At 39.5% G+C, this 19,226-nt stretch overlaps 1 protein-coding gene across 2 annotated transcripts in view; it reads left to right on the plus strand.

Annotated features, from left to right (window-relative positions):
* The first annotated feature begins 1,181 nt into the window (after positions 1 to 1,181).
* LOC101848280 (transcription elongation regulator 1) overlaps positions 1,182 to 19,226 on the plus strand; it is a 44,223-nt gene continuing 26,178 nt past the window's right edge. The window contains exons 1-9 of one of the 2 annotated variants that reach the window (XM_005095661.3): positions 1,182 to 1,569; positions 8,201 to 8,645; positions 9,131 to 9,148; positions 9,757 to 9,942; positions 10,491 to 10,668; positions 11,097 to 11,162; positions 13,748 to 13,941; positions 16,106 to 16,235; positions 18,831 to 18,955. In XM_005095661.3, coding sequence (XP_005095718.1) covers positions 1,205 to 1,569; positions 8,201 to 8,645; positions 9,131 to 9,148; positions 9,757 to 9,942; positions 10,491 to 10,668; positions 11,097 to 11,162; positions 13,748 to 13,941; positions 16,106 to 16,235; positions 18,831 to 18,955 — 1,707 coding nt within the window. In that variant the 5' untranslated portion in view covers positions 1,182 to 1,204. The remainder of the gene's footprint in view (positions 1,570 to 8,200; positions 8,646 to 9,130; positions 9,149 to 9,756; positions 9,943 to 10,490; positions 10,669 to 11,096; positions 11,163 to 13,747; positions 13,942 to 16,105; positions 16,236 to 18,830; positions 18,956 to 19,226) is intronic. The other variant, XM_035969053.1, reaches the window with a different exon arrangement.

A 19,226-nucleotide genomic window follows, 5' to 3' on the forward strand; every position in this document is an offset into this window, starting at 1 on the left:
TGGTCATTAAATTATAAACCAAAACTTTCTATTCAGGTATTTACCCATTGGTTTGGCCCGAGCCAGGTTCGGACAGAAATATCGGTGCTTTCAATAATTCAAATGTTCATTGAGCCAGCACTCAGCACCATCGAAATATGAACGTTTTTTAAAAACAGCTCTGCTTAATTTGAAAACGTCAACTTATACACCGGTATATCAATGACTTCTTTAAAATCAGCCGTATCAAACCAAGGATCGGTTATAATAGTAGAGTATCTTTGGTTATTGGTTATACCCGTGTGTGTGTGTGTGTGTGTGTGTGTGTGTGTGTGTGTGTGTGTGTGTGTGTGTGTGTGTGTGTGTGTGTGTGTGCGCGCACCCCCGCGTGTGTATGTATCTTCGGTTTTGTGTGCTGATAGCGGTTACTTTTATTTCAAAACATGCACGTACACAGGTAAGTACACAAGATAACAAGACCGTCTTCTTTTATCTAGGTATTCGTCACTCCTGGAAAAAAAAGAAAGAAAACGGGAGTACAATCTAAGTTTAGACTTATTTTCAGTACTCTGTATGTAATATTATATTATAGGCCTAGCTTTTGAGTTGATTTTAAAATAAAATTAAGGATTCAGGCCACCTGCTGTATTTATGAGGCCAAAGCATGAGTAGTTAAAGTCGCTAGGCCTCATCCAGAATTCCGGTAAATGAACTGCATTAGCCCGATGTGATTAAATGGCACCCACCGTGTAAAATTTCCCGTCCTGCTATTCACTTATGATAGCTTAGTAAACCGTTAATTTTGTGCGTCTTGCCATGTTCGTTAGAAATTGTAAGTTGTGATACGACGTTCTATCCGGCTGTTGAAGAAATAGGTCTATATATTATTATACTTGTATTATGTATATGCAATTAAATTTGTTGCGTACATTTGTTCGCCTTCTCTCTCTCTCTCTCTTTCTCTAGTCTCTCTCTCTCTCTCTCTCTCTCTCTCTCTCTCTCTCTCTCTCTCTCTCTCTCTCTCTCTCTCTCTCTCTCTCTCTCTCTCTCTCTCTCTCGATCTTTCTGATCTCTTTTTGCTCCCCCCCCCTAGCTTCCATCCTCTTTCTTTGAGCCGACAATCGCGGGATTACGATTTTAGTCTGTATTTCTCGAGAAAACTGGGGGGAAAAGGAGAGGAGCCTATCAGGCTTCAGCTATATTAGAATAAATATTCATTAGCATCATGGCCGACATGGAGGCTATTGACGCGATGGGCGATAATGTACAAGACAATAATGGCCCAAGTCCTTCCATGATGGATGAAGAGGATGAGGATTTGCGACGCAACGATAATAGTTCAGAAAATGCAAATATGGACAATTCCATGGATACTGGTGGAAGGATGAATAACCATCAGGACATGGGTAATGACATGGGCATGATGGGGAATGATGGCGGAGGCATGAACGACAATCAGCACGGAGACATGGGTGGTGGGCCAATGGATGGTGGAATGCAGAACGACCAATTTAATAAATTCAACAACAGATTTCCTGGACCCAGGGGGCGAGGTTTCATGGGTCCACGCGGACTCGGTGGACCAAGAGGGTAAGAGTTGTTTGTCATAGTGTATTATTTTTGGTAGTGTCAATTCAGTCAATTGCCACCGAGTGGTGAGTGGCGCGGTGGCAATTGATAAAAATTGACTTTTTGTCAATTGCCACCGAGTAAATTGGAGCTCTTTTGCGTTGGTGGGTAGGTCTAGCTTATTGTGCTCGGTGTTGTGCGTTTGCCTCTCTGTCCCTCTGTGTTTATGTGTGTGTGTTTGTGTGTAGATCTATGTGTGTGTGTGTCTTTTCTGCTTGAGTTTGTCTGCGTTTGTGACCTTCTAGATCTAGATCTAGATCTAGATCTTGATCTACCTCTACTCTAGAACTGCCTGTGTTGGTTCTACACCAAAGTGTAGGCTAAGGCTAGCCTAGATCTAGGCCTACGTCTCATTGAAAACACGCCAAGTTGGTACTGTAGCTCTAGACTAGGTCTAGAATCTAGATTTCTAGATTTAGATGCTCGTCCAGTGAAATTAATTGAGAACAAATTGACCTATTATTAGACACACATGTATGCTAAAGTAGATTGTGTTGGGTAAATTTTTACTTTCACTCCCGCACACAGAAGCACTGCTTCAGGGGTCAAACTGCTGTACTGTTTGCTGCAGATCACCCACTAAAACTGTCGCAAATCAATTATTTTCAGGAAAACTTCAAATCTAACTGTAAAATTATCAAATAATGGTTTAAAACAGAGGGGCATGCCCCCCTGTAACCCCCCAGATTTTCTTTTACCCCAGGTGGGCAGGCCTCCCTGGAACCCCCCTCCAAAGCACGTCTATCTCAAGTAGAACAATCAATTATTTCAAAACGAAGTGTATACAGACCCGAGAACAAAGTCACGAAGTATACAGACCCGGTAAGGGAACTCTTTTGTGATTTCGGAAAGTTTCAGCGCCCAGACCCGGTAGTGTGTGTGTGTGTGTGTGTGTGTGTGTGTGAGAGAGAGAGAGAGAGAGGGGGTGACTGCTCGATTGAAATTATGACATTGTTCTTTTCTTCAAATTGTGATTCCTCCAACTCCAAAACAGGGGAAAAACGATCGTTCATCGAAAAGACATCCGCAATCTTCATTTATTTTTAGATCTAGATCTAGATCTAGGCTAGCCTCGAAACTAGATCAATGATTTATATGTCTGTCTAGATCTAGACCTAGACCATAGGTCTAGAAGAACCTAGTTCTACCCTGAGCCAAGAGGGTGCTGAAACTTTCCGAAATCACAAAAGAGTTTCCCTACCGGGTCTGTATACTTTGTGACTTTATTCCCGGTTACCGGGTCTGTATACACTCCCATTTCTAAAACTATTAATTTGCGACGGAAAAGAAGTTGATATTCGTGTTTAGAGCATCAATATTTAGTAGAAAATAGACAACAGGTAGCTAAGTGTGAGACGGGAGGAAAAGTAAAAAAATACCTTGTGTTGTTTTCAGACTTGACACCGCTTCACTCGGTGGCAATTGACAAAAAATCAATTTTTGTCAATTGCCACGCGTCACTCGGTGGCAATTGACGCTACCTCTACCATTATTTTTTGTTTAGATGAGAAAAATTCTATATTCTAAACCAATCGGATCTAAGGAAGGACTTCCGTAAGGAGCGACCACCCCATCAAACACAATAAAGAAGAGGCCTAGACCTAACCCTAACCCTACCCCTACCCCTAACCCTAACCCTACCCTTACGCCTTACCCCTACCCGTACTCCTACCCCAAGCCCTCAATTCTGCTGTCTCATAATGGTCGCTCGTTACGGAAGTCCTCCCGGATCTAATCTACTGCTGGAGCATGGGCCATGGCAGCAGTTGCAGGTGGAGTCGGTGGTAGGCCTATCGGCTTACCAGCCTATCCATTGTTGAAGTTGAATTAATAATTATAGAGGCTAGAATCTAAATCTAGATTTAGATCATGATATATCTAGATCTAGATATATAATCTAGATCTAGAGTAATCACACCGGGTCGGGCAGCATGTTTTTTTTTAGCTGTCGGGCACTCGAGTACAAAAACATTGTTTAAAACTTTGTATTTAAATCTATCCCCTAAAGAGTGACACACAAACCTAAAGCAACCTCCCTTACTTTCGTTGAAACAACAGTTTAGCAATGCCCACCGAGCCCGTTTTGTTCTGCCGATTTTTGGCCCCCGCAGCGGGGGTGTTTCGTGGGACGCACTAACGCAAAGGTTGTTTTCAACTCGCTCTCACGCCGCTTCTCGTGAATGGATATGAATGAAACTTGGCAGCCAATCAGAAAAGAGGTCTATCTCGTAGTATGCAGTTTGACAACATTGTACCCATCCTAGAAGCAGTCGAAAACGTTTGCGAAAGTGGTTGATGTGGTGCGCTTTGAAGATTTTTCGAAGCTGTGATTTGTCAAACTGACTGATACGTTGTACACCATTTTTCTTTATTCCCTTAAAATTTCAAGCTTCTGTGTTTAGCGGTTTTCGTGTAATCTTTAAAAACGTGGGAGTAACTAAGGGAAAAAGCGACATTGCCATTTGCGCACGCTGGGTGAATGGCCGGCGGCCTGGAAATTTCCACTGAGTGACGTCATCAGCCATCGGTCGCCTCGGGCGCTACAAACGAGGCCCCGCTTATGTGAACCAGAAAGGGGGGGAAGGATACTTGAAAACTAAACGGGGGCCTTGATAACTTGTGTTTTTGTTGCATTTTAGTCACAATACAATAGATGTAGTCATTTTTATTTGCTTGATTGCATGACAGAAGACTAGAAACAGAAAAGCTAACATCTTGAGAAGTGGTATGGTATTGTGTTTGCGTTATGAAAGCCTATTCCCCCCTCTTGGGAAAGCACACACTTGGACTTATCCTGTGTGCTCTGTTCCCCCCTCTTGGGAAAGCACACTGGGCCTTTAAGATTGTTATCTGTTTGGAAAAGTGAGGCATTAAGATTGTTATTAAAGAGTATGGTACTTATTTAGTCCAGTCTGGGAAGATAGTCCCATTTATACATTGTTATCGTTCACGCGTGCGTGAGTGCGCGCGCGTGCATGTGTGTGTGTGTGCGCGTGTGAGAGAGGGAGAGAGAGAAATGGGGGTGTAAATATGTTACATTTATTGTATGAGTTGTAGCCTACACATGCGAAGTATTCCCATGACTTGTAAACTATATTATCTGAACGCATCTTAATCTACCACACAATAGGGCACTGTCCAACAATGGATATACACAGAGACGATCGTATTGTCTATAACAAAGTATGCATGCTTTTACTAGTACAGAACTGGATTTATTAGTAGCTCTCTACTTACATTTTTGTGACAATTTGATCCAGAACATTGCTTGGCAAGGAGGAACCTTTTATGTTGCCAAGTTTCATTCAAATATCATGACTTTGGGAGAACATATGACTGATAATCTTTGTAAATCTCTAAAGAACGCTACTTTTTTACCTGTTAATGTCTTTACAACTCAAAAAGTAAGACAGATATTAAAAATCTGACTGCATGACTAGATTCTGCATTAAAAAATGTACTAGACTGCCAAGTTTCATGTACATATTCCAAGAAATAGGCGAGGTTTGACAAATATTGTCTCAAAAGGCACCGAAAACCGCCACATTTTTACCTATAAACGTCTTCATAACTGAAAAAATAGGATAGCTATGAAAAATCTGAAAGCAGGACTAGATTCTGCACTAGAAAATGTATTGGGTTGCCAAGTTTCTTTTAAATACTCCGAGGGAGTTATGACGAATATTGTCTCAAAACTCACCAAAGAACGTCCCATATTTTGGGGTTTTCATTATATAAAAGTGTACTAGAAATTAATTGATTAAAAAATCCGTAACTTTTTTGTTTATTGATGGATTTCAAAAATTCAAAAAGTTCCATGCTCTGTGAAGATAAAGCTACAAAATGCACCTATTTGCAAACACTTTCTGGCAAAAAAAGGATTTTCGTGGTCATTGCTAAACAGTTACGGCGATATTTTGCTAAAAATAGTCCTTAAGACAGCTTTTTCTTCATCAACTGAGCAAAACAGCGTGAAGCTCTTTCCCCGGAAGAGTTAATATTGGTTGTGGATGAAGGAGCCTGTGGCCCAGATTCTACGTTTTGGTAAACTCTGAAAGCTGGAGAGTTATTTGCATATGAGGCCCTATCAAGGATGAAAGAGAATTTGCCGTTCAGTCTCGCCGTTTTTGCCCAAAGGAGGGGGGGGGGGGGGGTGCCGAATTGTAACATAAAATCAGTAGAAGATAATATAGTGCCAATGGTTTGTATATAATAAAGAATTAAGATTTTGTGCATAATTTGAATAATAATAGAGTCAGATACAGCATATTAGCTCTGTCAAACACAAGTGTAGTAGAGTCAGATACCAGTGTGTAATACAGTCAGATATCAGTGTAGCAGAGTCAGATACCAGTGTAGTTGAGTGAGCCAGATTCCAGTGTAGTAGAGTCAGATACCACATAGTAGAGTGGGTCAGATACATACTCATTAAAATAGCTATAAATGGTGAAAACCACTTTAGACAAACTATCATTGTGTCCAAGTGTTGATAACAAGCATTAAAAATCATGTTATTAAGCTTGCAAAGAAACAAATGTGATAATAATTGACAATGACCGAATGTCCAAATACTGCCCGAATCCATGAGAAAACCAAAAAAATGTGACTGAGCACGTAAATAAATCAGGCATCACTTTTGCACCCAGAAAGGGCCTCAAATATCCCGAACAAGCTCAAACAGTACATTCCTTGGGTCATCCAATCACAGGGCTTCAAGTAGCTGGTTTTGGTTTGTCTCTAGGGCAAGGCAGGTAGGGGAATAAAGCTTTAAAGTCGACGTGCCTGTTTTCGTCCTAATTTTGACCGAACCGGTAATTTTACTCTTGATCTAGATCTAGATTTCTAGGTGTAATTTTATACTTACACTCCTTTTTTTGGTTTTCATTTGTTGTGTGTGTGCGTGCAGGTATGAATAGGACAGGAACCGCACCAACTACTATTGGGTAAATGCCTCTGGTAGTTTTCATATTTGTCTTTTTTTTGTTCTTTGTCATTTTCTACATTTGTTGGAAGTCGCAAACACATTCATGCATATTTGATGTGGGTCAAAATATTGATAAGGGTCCCAAGTTAAGTATGCGACAGGTGGTAATATAACCTACTACAGATTTTTTAGGTCAACTACAGATTTTTGGACAAAAATTTGTGTCCAACTACAGATTTTGGCCCAGGCAATGTTGGCAGGTATGGGTTTGGGGCAAATTGTCGACTTCATATATTATCCTTGGAAATGCCTTTTAAAGGGGAATTTAAAAATGTTAGAGAGACTGCAAACTGCAAAGGCTTATGTGAAAAAAGTTATTTAATAAAATGTAACCTTAACTTGGTGCAAACAACGCACCATGAGTATCACCAAATTTGGTATAATAAAACATTTTGTCGAATTCACTGGCCACAAAAGTCATTATCAGTTTTGCCAACCTTCCCGAATTTTTCGAGAAATTCCCGAATTGCTATCGTCGTTCCCGAACCTTTCCCGAAACGGCCTCTCTCTCTCTCTGTTTGTCCACTGGTTTGAACTGTGTTTGTGGTGTGGGGGCTTTTTTTAGAAGCTTTATCACAGAAGTGTGTGTCTGTGGCGCTCCGGCGCTATCAAAATTCCAGAATTCAGTGTCTCAAAAGTTGGCCAGTCTGCAATATGCATACAATATGAAAATACTAAAAATAAAAATAAACAATAGAAAAAGGAAATAACAAAAAGAAAAAGAAATCAGTTGAAAAAATGTCTCCCAATGTCGGAACAGCCTATAAGACCTCGAAATCATCATCGGCACCGATCTGGACGACTCAAAAGCGTTTATCGGCATCAAACAAGACAATCACAAAAGAATGTGCTATTTTTGTCCCTTACATCATTTGTTTACTTCCTGCATGTGCTGCACATTGTGTTGCAGTCTTTTAATCAATATAAACCTAATAGAAATGACAAATAAACGCGTGTGAATGGGTTGGATTTGTTATGGATTCTGACATTGGTGTGCTTCGGACGGAAGAGACTTAGTACAGAAAAAAACTTGGAAAACAAAACAAAGCATCCGCCTCACCGAAAAGGATGCTAAAGAATAAAAGAATGGCTTCAAATGGATATGTAGTTTTTAGCCTCGGCTTCGCGGAAAGTCCTCGTGATTTTCCGTAAATCTCCTAGAAATGCAGAGCTCGACTGTAAGATGTCCGAGACTCAGCGGGAGGGTTGCGTCACAAACGACTCGAATCTACTAATATAATTTCTGTTATTTTCGCAAATTACATCTAAAACTGATGCAGAAATGAGCATCGCGTAGTCTGAGCATAAAAACTTACATGCGAGTGCATAATGCCGTACAGATTTCTAAAACCGGAGAAGTTGCCCCGTTTGTGCGGTTTTTCCTTTTGTTTAAAAAACTCGGAGGAGCTGCAGATTTGTCACCGACTAGACTGGCGCCACTGTTCTTAGAATTTACTTATCTTTCATTTAAGCTTGTTTAAAAGCAATTTTTGCCTGGTTTATTAAAAGTTGTATTTCTAACTTTTTATGTGCCTGAATGATTTTTGTTTTGAGTGATATATTCTGACTACATCTTATTTTAACACTAAATTCATCAATGTATTGTAGAATGCCACCATTTGGACGACCCCCGATGAATAGGTTCAGAGGACCTGGGGGACCAATGGGAATGCGGGGCCCTCCCATGGGGATGAGAGGGCCGCCGGGGATGAGAGGACCACCGAGAGGACCTCCTTTTGGGAGGCCTCCCTTTGACCCAAACTTTGGTCCTCCTGGTATGGGGCCACCTAATCAAGGAATGCGGCCACCTATCAATGGACCTGGACCAGGCCCCGGTGGACCAATGATGGGAGGACCACCAGGTATGGGTCCAAATGGACCAGGGCCAATGGGACCCAATGGGCCTGGGCCCGGGCCCATGGGACCCAACGGTCCTCCTGGACCTGGCCCTATGGGGCCTCCTGGACCCATGGGGCCTAATGGGCCTGGACCTGGACCAGGGCCTATGGGACCACCTGGGATGCCTCCACCTGGCATGGGCCCCCAAGGAATGGTGAGAAATGTTCAACTTTGGTCTTTTTGTGATTTGTGATAGTTTATTCTGAGATGCAATATGTAATGTATTGTATTAGAACCAGAAACTCTTGAGGGTAAAATCTCTACTCAGAAGAAAATTGATCTTTATTTTTTAATCAGGGATGCTGGGGTATTTTTTCCCAGTTTTTTTTTCATTATTTCTGTCATTTTTATTGGAATCTGTCTCCAAAGCCATAAGAACAGGTATAATTATTCCTAGCATTTATTTTCTGTTTAACCAATTGGTTGTCGATCAAGTAGCTTTTTGTGTGTAAATATAAATTTTCGGTTATTTTCATAAAATCTCAGTGGCATCCCTGCTATGTTCTCAAAGAAAATAACTTTTTTGTGAAGAAACACAAGTAGGTTGCTGTAGCTAGCTTCACTTTTTATTCTCTTCACGTATGTTTTCCTTCCTCATCCGTTCTTTCTAAAGTAAATTTACTTTTTTGTTTGTTTCAGGGAATGAACCCAAATAATGTGAGTTGATTTACAGTTTTTCCACTTTAGAGTTTGGTTTTCAAAATTGTCCCTGTTGAAATTTTGTTTTGTTTGTGAGGATTTTTGTTCCTGGCACTGTCTATTTTATCAATTATAAGATTTTTATTTTTTTTTGGTAAACATAATAAAGTAGTTGGAGGATATTGTTATTCGATTTTTCTTCCTCCCAACTCTTTTAGAGCAATATGTGGCTGTTACCAATTCTATAAACAAATAGTACCAGTGCACTTATTTTTGGGGTTCATAAAGTGTTATGTGTATGTTGCACAAGCATGCTGTGGTATTATTGTGCAAGCAATACAATAGTTGAAGGTATCATTTCGGTAAACATAAAACACGGTATAATTAACTTTTCTTGTTATTGTCAGATTCATGCTTTGAAAATACATGTGTATAATTATGGGTACGAGGTATTCTGTTCTGAGCAAGGTCATATGTTTGAAGAAATTGATCAAATGGGAAAATATAGAATTTTTATAGGAGCTTCTAATTGTTACGGTGGATCATTAGTTATATATAATAGGACTGGTTTTACTTTTTCATGTTCATAGTTTTTTTTCTAAGCATTAAATGTGTTTTTCTTTCAGCGTCCAATGATCCCGCCCCCGAATTTCCCACCTCCAAATTTTTCCATGCCGCCTCCTGGATTTGGAGCTGGTATGCCTCCGGCAATGATGGGGATGACAGTTCCCCCTCCAGTACCACAGAACTTGCCTCCACTCGACCCCACAACCCAAGACATCTGGGTAGAAACTAAATCTCCAGAAGGGAAGGTAAATAACCTTATTTTTAAATTGTTTTTTTTTTTTTTAGTCATGGTATTTTGTTTACAGCAGTTTATGGGGATATCTTTTATTCTGTTTTCATGGAGTAGTACTCCTTCTTTTCTGACATCTGTCATCCTTATCTCTCCTCCTTTTCTATATGTTACTCTTAGGCACTTTTATGACCTACTTGTGTCGCAAGTGTCGTGTAACTCAAAATAAAAACTAAATTGGCTAAATTTCAGTATCCTAACATTTACATTAAAAGTTACAGAGTATGTGATTTTTTTAGATGTGTAGAAAACTCTGGTAGGTAGTATACTGATCTTAGTTAAGACTGGCAGTGAGTTGGTTAAAATCATGTTTCAATTTTAGTCAAGTTTCGGAATACAGAGGTGATTTGTTTTGCAAGTGGGGCATGCTACTCCTAATCTCATTCCCCAATCTGGGGGACTAGGTGAACTATTTGCGTAGGCCAAACATCAAACTTATTTTTTCTGTGGCTAATGAACACTTGAATTTATTAGTAATTTTGTCGGTGTTTTGTTTCTTTTTAGGTGTATTACTATAGTGCACGTACTCGAGAAGCTGCATGGTCCAAGCCGGAAAATGCTAGGATTGTGTCACAGGTGGAATGGGAGGCTTTCCAGACCAGCCAAGCTCAGGCTCAGGGTGGGGTTGCACCTGCTGTGTCTGGAGGGACCAGTACTGCTGCGCAGGCTGCTGTTGCTCAAGGTAGTTTCATGTAACCAGTCTGACAGTGAAGGAGTTTCCTTCCTTTATTGTTCTTTTCATTAGTTCTCTGCTTTACAAAAATAATTTTTCTCTGGTTCTGCGAAGTTTGTTATCAGGACTCTACTGTGTTTGTGCATTTTTGTTTTTTGTTGTTGTTATTTTATGATGACATTTTGCAGGGTTGGTTATGTAGGCCTGATATTTCAAGTTTTGCGAAGGATCAATTGTAATTCAAAATATAAATCTGGTTCTCTTGTGGAATTTTTGCATCCCTTACCAGCATTTGCAATTTAGAATTTTGAGTTTTTTTACATGGTTGTGGCTTATTTTATGTCTAGCGCTCCATAAAACTTGAATATTTCACTCGTGTAATTTTAAGATTCCAAGGAAAGGGAGATTGCATCCATATTTTTTTGGGTCTTTTACAGCTCAAGCTGCTTCCCAGCAAGCACCAGTTGGGAATGCTGACCAGACTACTCTGCCACCACCAGCAGGTATTGTTGTCACACTGTTGACTCTTGTGATCATTATCCTTGTCATTATTTTAAGGGGCAGTTGAAATGATGCAAATTAGACCTGCATGTTTGCCGACAATCGTCTGGAATCCGACAATCGTGACCTGGCTGATGCTATCGCTAGGCCCACCTGTATTCGTCAATGTTGCGAAGTGCGAGGCCTGGCCTATTGCCAGTACTCCCCACCCCCTTTTCTCCGGTCGGCTTTGTCTGCACTTTCGTTTTTGTGCTGACATCAGTGTTTCCGACATAATTGTCGGAACCTGAAGTAGAAATACGAATATGAAAAAGGGCGACGACGTAAATTAGATCTTCTTTCAGTTTCGTGCTCGTGGCCATTTTGAATTTCGTCTGTTTACCGATTGTTCTGATGTGGATTCATTCAAGGCCTACTCACTTGTTCTACTAGATCTAGATTTATATGGATCTAGACCTCAATGGAGGATTCATATTCCAATTCTACTGTGTCAAACCCAATTATAGGTTGTGCTGTAATTGTAATGTTAATGTTGGTAAAAGTGCATTTCATCAGGTGCGTAAATTATAAGATCTTCTGGAATCTAGACTCAGCTGAGTCCCCCTTCCCTCTGTTCGGATGCGGATTTCGTTCAAGGCCTATTCCTATTCACTTGTTCTACTAAATATAAATTTATCTATATTACTATATGGAGGATTCACATTCCAGTTCGATGTTGTTATTGTATCAAACCCTTTATTACAATAGAAGGCCACTATAGCAGCTCCTTGTGTGTTTTGGGGTGTGTTGTTTATGGGGGGGAATGGATTTGGGGGGGGGGGGGTGCGCAAAATTTTCAATCTGGTTGAGGCTCACATGCAGGTCTATGCAAATGTTTTTCCGAAATTGCACCCTGTCAACTGTTTTGTGTGTTGAGATTTATATCATTGCCCTTGTGATTAGACCCAACAAACCCACAAAATGTCAAAATAAAAAAAGATATGACTAATTGATAGTCCATCATTTCAAATTTGGTGGAATTGTTATGATTGAAAAGAAAATAATTAACAAAAATATGATCATGATACTCCTGATTCCGATTTTGAAAATTTCATTTCCTGTTTGGCCACCCCCACCCTTCTCCACCTACTGGGTGTATAAAGAAGAAAAACAATCGGAACCCGACTGTCGGACAGTCTGCATGACTACATCACATGCTGTCTAACTTTAACAATATTTATTATTTCTGTGCAGAGAGGCTTTGTAGTTGCTCAGCTCCACTTTGCCTGTAGGAAAACATTACTTGTGCCAAAGCCAGGAGTAAGACCAACCTTAGTTTGACAAGATGTTAAAAAATTGCTTGTGCTTTTGCTCCATGGGTGACAGCCAAGGTCAATTACTGATGCGCTACCATAGCCAATGAGGTTTTACCGAGGCGTGGTTATTGCTAGTTGATCAAAGTTTGTGACTTGGCCTGTCGGTTACTTTTATTTTTTTGATTTTGTGAGAGCCATGTTGATAGCAAATAATCACACACACTCCCCCTGCTCCCTTTTTTCCCCCCTTTAACTCGACGAGGATTACACTGAGACCTGTTTCATCACACCTCTGTTTACGTGGTACATTCATCCTACAACCCCTGTCCTTGACATCCAGGGGAAATAGACTTTCCATGGCCGTATTACGATTTTTATCTTGCATTTCTCTTCATTTCTTCTTCTTCGCTCTGTCTGCTTTTGAATTACCCTTGATAATGGTTATAAAATTCCTGACCCCCCCGTCCCCCGCAAGGGATTTGTTTCTTTTTGATGAGTGGGAAGCATGAAATCATCTGTTTCATATGTTCTGTCTAAGACAGGCCTGAAGAAATGGTTCTTGTATGTAGGAAATAAGGCTTTCCTCCAGGTTGCTGCAAGTTGGTTTTTTTGTTTTAAATTTCTGTCAGATTTTCTCTTCTAGATTAGCTGGTTTTGTCACAAAGGCAATGATAGAGTAAACAGAAAACTGTTTAAAAAAAAAGAAATACTTGACTGTCCTCAGCGTATAGGTTAGCATATCTGATGTACAAAGTGGGGCAAAACATTTTACTTCGAGTTGATATGTTAATGTGTTGTTGGGCTTAGGTGAAGCTTTCGGATATGCTTAATGAAAAACTAAAATTGTTCATGAAACCCATGGCTTTTTTTTTAGATGTCTTTTGGTCTCCTTTTTCATGCAGGTGGCAAGAGAGTGGAACTGATAGATCCTACTTCTTTGTTTTCCCTCTAATTTCTATTTGCCTTGCTCTTTCCCAGCTCTAAATAATTGTTCTGGTGTTTATGTGCTTCTCACTCAAACCTTTTTCATTTTTTGCCAGGGTTTGGTACTTAAGTCTCAATTTTTTTTTTTTTATTATTATTTTTTCAGTACGTTTATCATTCAACAAAAAGGACGCTCTTGGTTTCATTTCATTTCATTTTTGTTATTTGTTTGCTTATGCTCACTGGCATTTCTGATAAAGCAATCTTCTACATTAAAATACCTTCAGAAAGTGTACTCCTTTGCTTCAGTTCTAGTCATTTATTAAATTTTTTGTCTAGAAGTTGATTTACTCCTGTTTCTTCCACAGCTGCACCAACGCCAGCTTTCAACCCAAGCCTTTTACCGCCAGGATTTATGAACCCATTCATGCCCCAGCCAGCTGCAGCAACTGCAGCTCCAGCTGCCGTAACTACAGCTCCAGCCACAGCAACAGCGCCTCCGACTGAAGCACCTGCTCCTATTGCAAAGGACGCCACTGTTCAGAAACCCCCATCATCTCAGGTATTGCTTTAAAGCTTTGACTTTTTATTGCTGAGGGTTATGTTTTATAAAGTTTTGTCTCTGAAATGTTGTGAAGTGGAAAGGGTTATGATTTTTTTAAAGTTTTGTTTCTGAAATGTGAAGCAGAAAAGGTGATAAAAGTTTTGAAATGTGTTAAAATTGAAAAGTTCTCTCCATTTTGATGCTTGAATCTCCTGTTTCATTAGTTCAAGACAATATAAAGTCTTTGTGGACAAGCTTATGAAATTTAGTTTCAATAAACCAGTAGTTCAGCAATGCAAATCGGGTTTGCGTACGTGGCAAAAGTTTGATCGTCGTTTGCGGGTGTATTTTTGGACTGGATCAGGATGTGGGTGACTAACTTTCTCAAACTCAGTCGGCTCTATTTCTGGACCAATGTGAATGAAACTTGGCAACCAATCAGAAAATGGGGCAACCTAATTATATGTGTACGTTGAAGTTTGTACACATAAATTAACCGATATTTTTGGTCTCGGGAACACTTTTGTATCGGGTATTCAATAAACTACAAGGAGCTTGATTTTCAAGTCTAGAAGGTAAGAGATCTATCTTTCCTCAATAGTGTCCTCAAATTTGAAAGTTCTACTTCAAGTAGTTGTTTAAAATTTATTATAAATGTACCACTACCCCCCTGTCAAAAGCGGCTTCGCTGGGAGACGGGCCTTTTTTCCCCGCACACCCTTGGCAAATGTATGTGACCTGCAAATGCCCGTATGATTATTCCGGGCTCGCTCATTGGTCACTTGAAATAGGGCAATGGTGGGTGTGGGCATCTTGTTGTTTTTCTCTCTGTTCCCCTGTAACATTGTTATGGGGGTATTCCGAGGCAAGCTCATCTGGCTTCGGAGTGTTCGCGTCTCAACAGAAAAAAAAAGGTTTTTAATTTTACGTCATGTTAGATTGAATTGAATTATATTTTATGGTTGGCATGGTCTAAAGTCATCAAAGAAAGTTTTGCCATTATTTAGTCGCGCTTCCAACATATGTGTGTGTGCCTAAAGAAAGGTACCAACAGTCAGATTTTGACCATTTTTGAGTTAATAGTTACTAGTTGTACCTAATAGGAAATTCAACACTGAACATAGGGATCTTTGAATTTCTTAGATATCTCATGTAGTTTTTGAGAAAATGAGCTTTTTTGTTTTAAAAACGTGAGAACACTTACAAACTTTGAAATAACGATTTTTTAAATGTATTTATTCATGGAAAACTCATTTCCAATTTGGCATTCTGTTGGCATCAATATCATGAATGGAATTCAATGGTAAAACATAACAGGGAAGAGAAACGTGCTTCAAAAATAGATTTTAACACCTTTCAAAAGCTGTTTTCATTATTTGTTTTTGTTATACCCTACCCTCAAAATAATTCAAAATAAAATATTTAGAAGTCAAATCAATGAAAACCCTTTGAGCACATTGTAAAAAAATGGATCTACCATTTTTTATGGAAACACATTTTGGTCAAAACAGTGATTTTTGTAATTATCAACCTGTAGCTTGAAACAGTCTGGGGCGACTTTTGGTACCTTTCTCTATGCGCACACACATATTCTTAAAGATCCCATGTTGTAATATGATGCTATTTATAAATAAAATGCTATCGTCCCGACAACTGTCTTTCTCAAAATGGTAATATTTATACCAAAATTTTAATTACAACAAAATAAATACGAAAGGGTTTGTGAAATTGACCGCAAAGATGATTTCTCCACCCAAAAACACGTTGAGTAGCCAAGTTTTTTCCAACACCCCAATAAAATACTGAGATGTTGCGGATTTTCTTTCAGAATCTATTGTTACGTGGTCCACTTTTTAGGAATATTTTGCTATATATGGGTCATCTCTATTTTGCTGGACTTAACAACCTTATAACTTTTTAAATATATGAACCAATTCCTGAAATTCAAAAGGCATAATTCTTAGAATAGAAAACCCTTTCTTAGGTACCAAATGAAAAAGGGCGCAAGCGAAAAATAAATTTTCATTTGCATCGCTAAATAGTTAGGTGTTTTGGATGTGGATGTAGATATAGTTTATATTTAGATGCACATAGTGGTGTAAGGCGGTTTGATAGTTTAATTTTAAGTTCCTTATTGTCTATAAATATTTGTAAACATGTGTATCAAACATATTTTTTTCAGCTTCCGCCAAAGCCCCCTGAAGTTGCAGAATGGTCAGAGCACAAAAATGCAGATGGCAAGAGTTACTACTATAATTCTCGAACACTTGAATCAACATGGGATAAACCTCAGCCCCTTGTGGACTGGGAAGGTGTGTGAAATAAAATGTCCTCTTTATAAAGTTCTAAGGTTTGGTACTGTTTGCTAGTTTGACAAGAACTTTATTTTAAACCAGCGTCTCTGCTTGCAAATTTGAATCCTGTTTCTATCACAGTGATGAAGTGGTGGAACAAAAGTCTTTCATCTGTTTAGTGTTTATGCAAAAATAAAATAAAAGCAACAGAAATGTGTTTTTTTTAGGAGACTGCTGAGAATATCTTGGATGAAAAAGAAATCAAATAAGGTAGTCAGGGTGACTGCCTGGCCCCGGGAATTGGAATAAAATCGCGGGTACCTGGGAAAGACCCGGAAAAATACATAAAGTTCTTTAACCAGTGCTTCCACTCTTCCGTATTTTTACGGAAATCCGTACTTTCTGCTAGTTCCGTACTTGTTCCTCCATCATCATCAACTGCCTCCGTAAAAATCTGCGACAGCGTAGGACTACCGAAATTCCGTAGCAAAAGATCCGTACTCGCCTTCGTATGTCTTGTATAAGTTACGGATATTTACGGTAATTCTCTCGGCAATAGTTTATGCTATAGAAACCTGCCAGATTGCGCATTTCCTGCAATCGGCCATTATTCTACTCTGCCCCATGCATTCATTGCAGGCTTGTCGGCAGTACATTTTTTACCTGCAGATTGATCAAAATCTGGCGCACTTTTTGTGCCACTTTCCTCCTTTCTATCATTCCCTCATTCCGTCTGTCTATCTTCGGGTTGTTGCCGCGGCTGGAAGAATCTGCGCGTTGATCAAGTATATTGACATGTGATCTTAGACAGAAAATTACTGTCAGAAAGAATTTTTTTTGCAAATTTATTGTCTAGATTCTAGATCTAGAGAAATTATCATTGCGAAGATTCGGACGAGCGACAGTCGTTCTAACCCTTACACAACTACATGTAAACTGCGGTGGCAAGACTAACATACGGCCGTTGTCGTTGCTTTAGTCTGAACGCATTATGAGGGATAAGAGATTTGTTGGTACATTTGTTCGGTCGCCCCCCCGTCGTTATCCTGGAAGTAGAACGACTGTTTCTCATCCGAGTGTTTTGTGTGAACGTGCAGTTAGTCGGACCTGTTAGTAAAATTGTTTCAATCGCGCATATGCATCACGTGACATGACATCGCCGTGTGAGTTCTGCGTGTCGGGGACCGTCCGTTGACGGGGTCAACCTAAGTTCATGTATTTCGGGACTTATTTGTTGGAGGGGGGGGGGGGTAGAGACTTTTGGACTAGGAGTGCTGAACGTGATGCTTCAGGATTTACAAAAAAATAATAACACGCACGCAAAGACACACAGAAAGCATATAGGCCGAGTAATTTATGGACACCCATGGAAAAGTTTTAAGTCAGCTTTGGCAGTCACCTTGGTGATTTGCTGTTGATCCCGATTTTTTTCACCAAATCCCGATTTTTCTCTCCCTGAGATCCTAATTTTGAGGCTTCATAGAATGTCAGGTCTGGTAACTGTATTGTGAAGGTACGGCCTACATATATCTATTCATTATTCCCAGGTTTGCCTTCTATCAGTATCAAAGGTGCGATGACAAATTAATTGAATTATAGTAGCAATGGAAGGGGAACCTGCTTTTAAACATTGCCAGCAATGGAAAGATATATTGGTGAAGAAATTAAACAAGACAAAATCTGGGCGAAAAAATAGGTAGTATGGGTTGTTGGCAATCTCTTCAAACAGGCTCCCATATGCCATTTTCAACCCTCTAAAAGTACTCAATTTCAATTTCTTCGGGGGCTTCGCCCCCTGAACCCCCACCGGGACTCTGTCCCTGGACCCTGCTGGGGGTTTCAATTTCCCCAGACCCCCAGCAGAATTTTCCTTACTTTTCAGCTTCAGCTGGTGGAAAGCACTGTTTAACATTTGAAAAACAAATCTGATATTGTCAAGAAGTTTCTTTTTGCCCGGCGCTTTTTCGTTTGTCTTTCTCCAGTTCAAGAGTATGTTTCACGCTAACAAAGTGGCTATGGAGGCAGGTGGAATGTAAAGCTGGTAGTACTTGAAGAAGCCCACACGGGACACGTGTGGATAAAAAACAACTCCGAAAAGACAAATGCAAAGGAATTAATTGTCTGGGACTTGATTATGTTTTTGCTGTAATCAAATTGACGAAAGCTAGATCTCTTATGCAGGTGTGAGCGTCGTAAAACTTTTACTAAAGTAAAAGCTGGATCTCAAATTTTATATGTCGTTGGTAACAGAGATAAGTTGCCTGATTGTAATGATGAAATGTCTTGCGTTTGATACTGTTTGGTTTGGTTAGTTTTATGTACTGTAAAAATACAACAAATTAATACGAATAAGACAAAGAATTTGTTTTGCCGCTGTGTGTTACGTATAACAAAAGATATTACAGTTTTCTCATTTAGGAATTTTTTGCCATTTTATTTAAAAGTTAGTTTTACTAGTAATTATCAGGTGATGTGATATCAGCAAAAATTTAGTAAAAATAATGCAACGTTAATTTTTTGAAGTAAGAAAGACTATTTTATCATAGAGAGGAGGAATTTATGTGTGGCAAAACTGTTGTGAGTGTGTGTTAATATTTCTTATTCTACTTGCAGCAAAGATTGAGAAGTTGAACAATGCAAGTTCTCAGCCTCCTGCTCAACAGCAGAGTTCTTCAGAACAGTCAAAGACAGAAGGAGGGGACAGTTCAGACGAGTCTGACAAAGAAGACAAAGAGGAGGTGAGCTTTTGTTGTATTGTCGAACAGAATGAAAATATTTAATTTTGCAGCATCAAGAAAACCTTGAATTGGTTTAGAACAGGAAATGATTGTCTTGTCTTTTCTTTTATGAGTCCTATCTTTTTTCTTTTATGATCCAAATGTTTTGTTGTGTTGTCTATTTATGAGTGTGATCTTCTGCTGTTGGCTATTTCAACTGTTAATTTTGTATATGGCAGGGATATTTAATATGTATGGTTTTACTGGATTTTGGTGTTCAGGTTATTAAAAC

The sequence above is a fragment of the Aplysia californica genome, unplaced genomic scaffold (genome assembly GCF_000002075.1).
Source record: "Aplysia californica isolate F4 #8 unplaced genomic scaffold, AplCal3.0 scaffold00110, whole genome shotgun sequence".
In the NCBI taxonomy this organism is placed as follows: Eukaryota; Metazoa; Mollusca; class Gastropoda; order Aplysiida; family Aplysiidae; genus Aplysia; species Aplysia californica.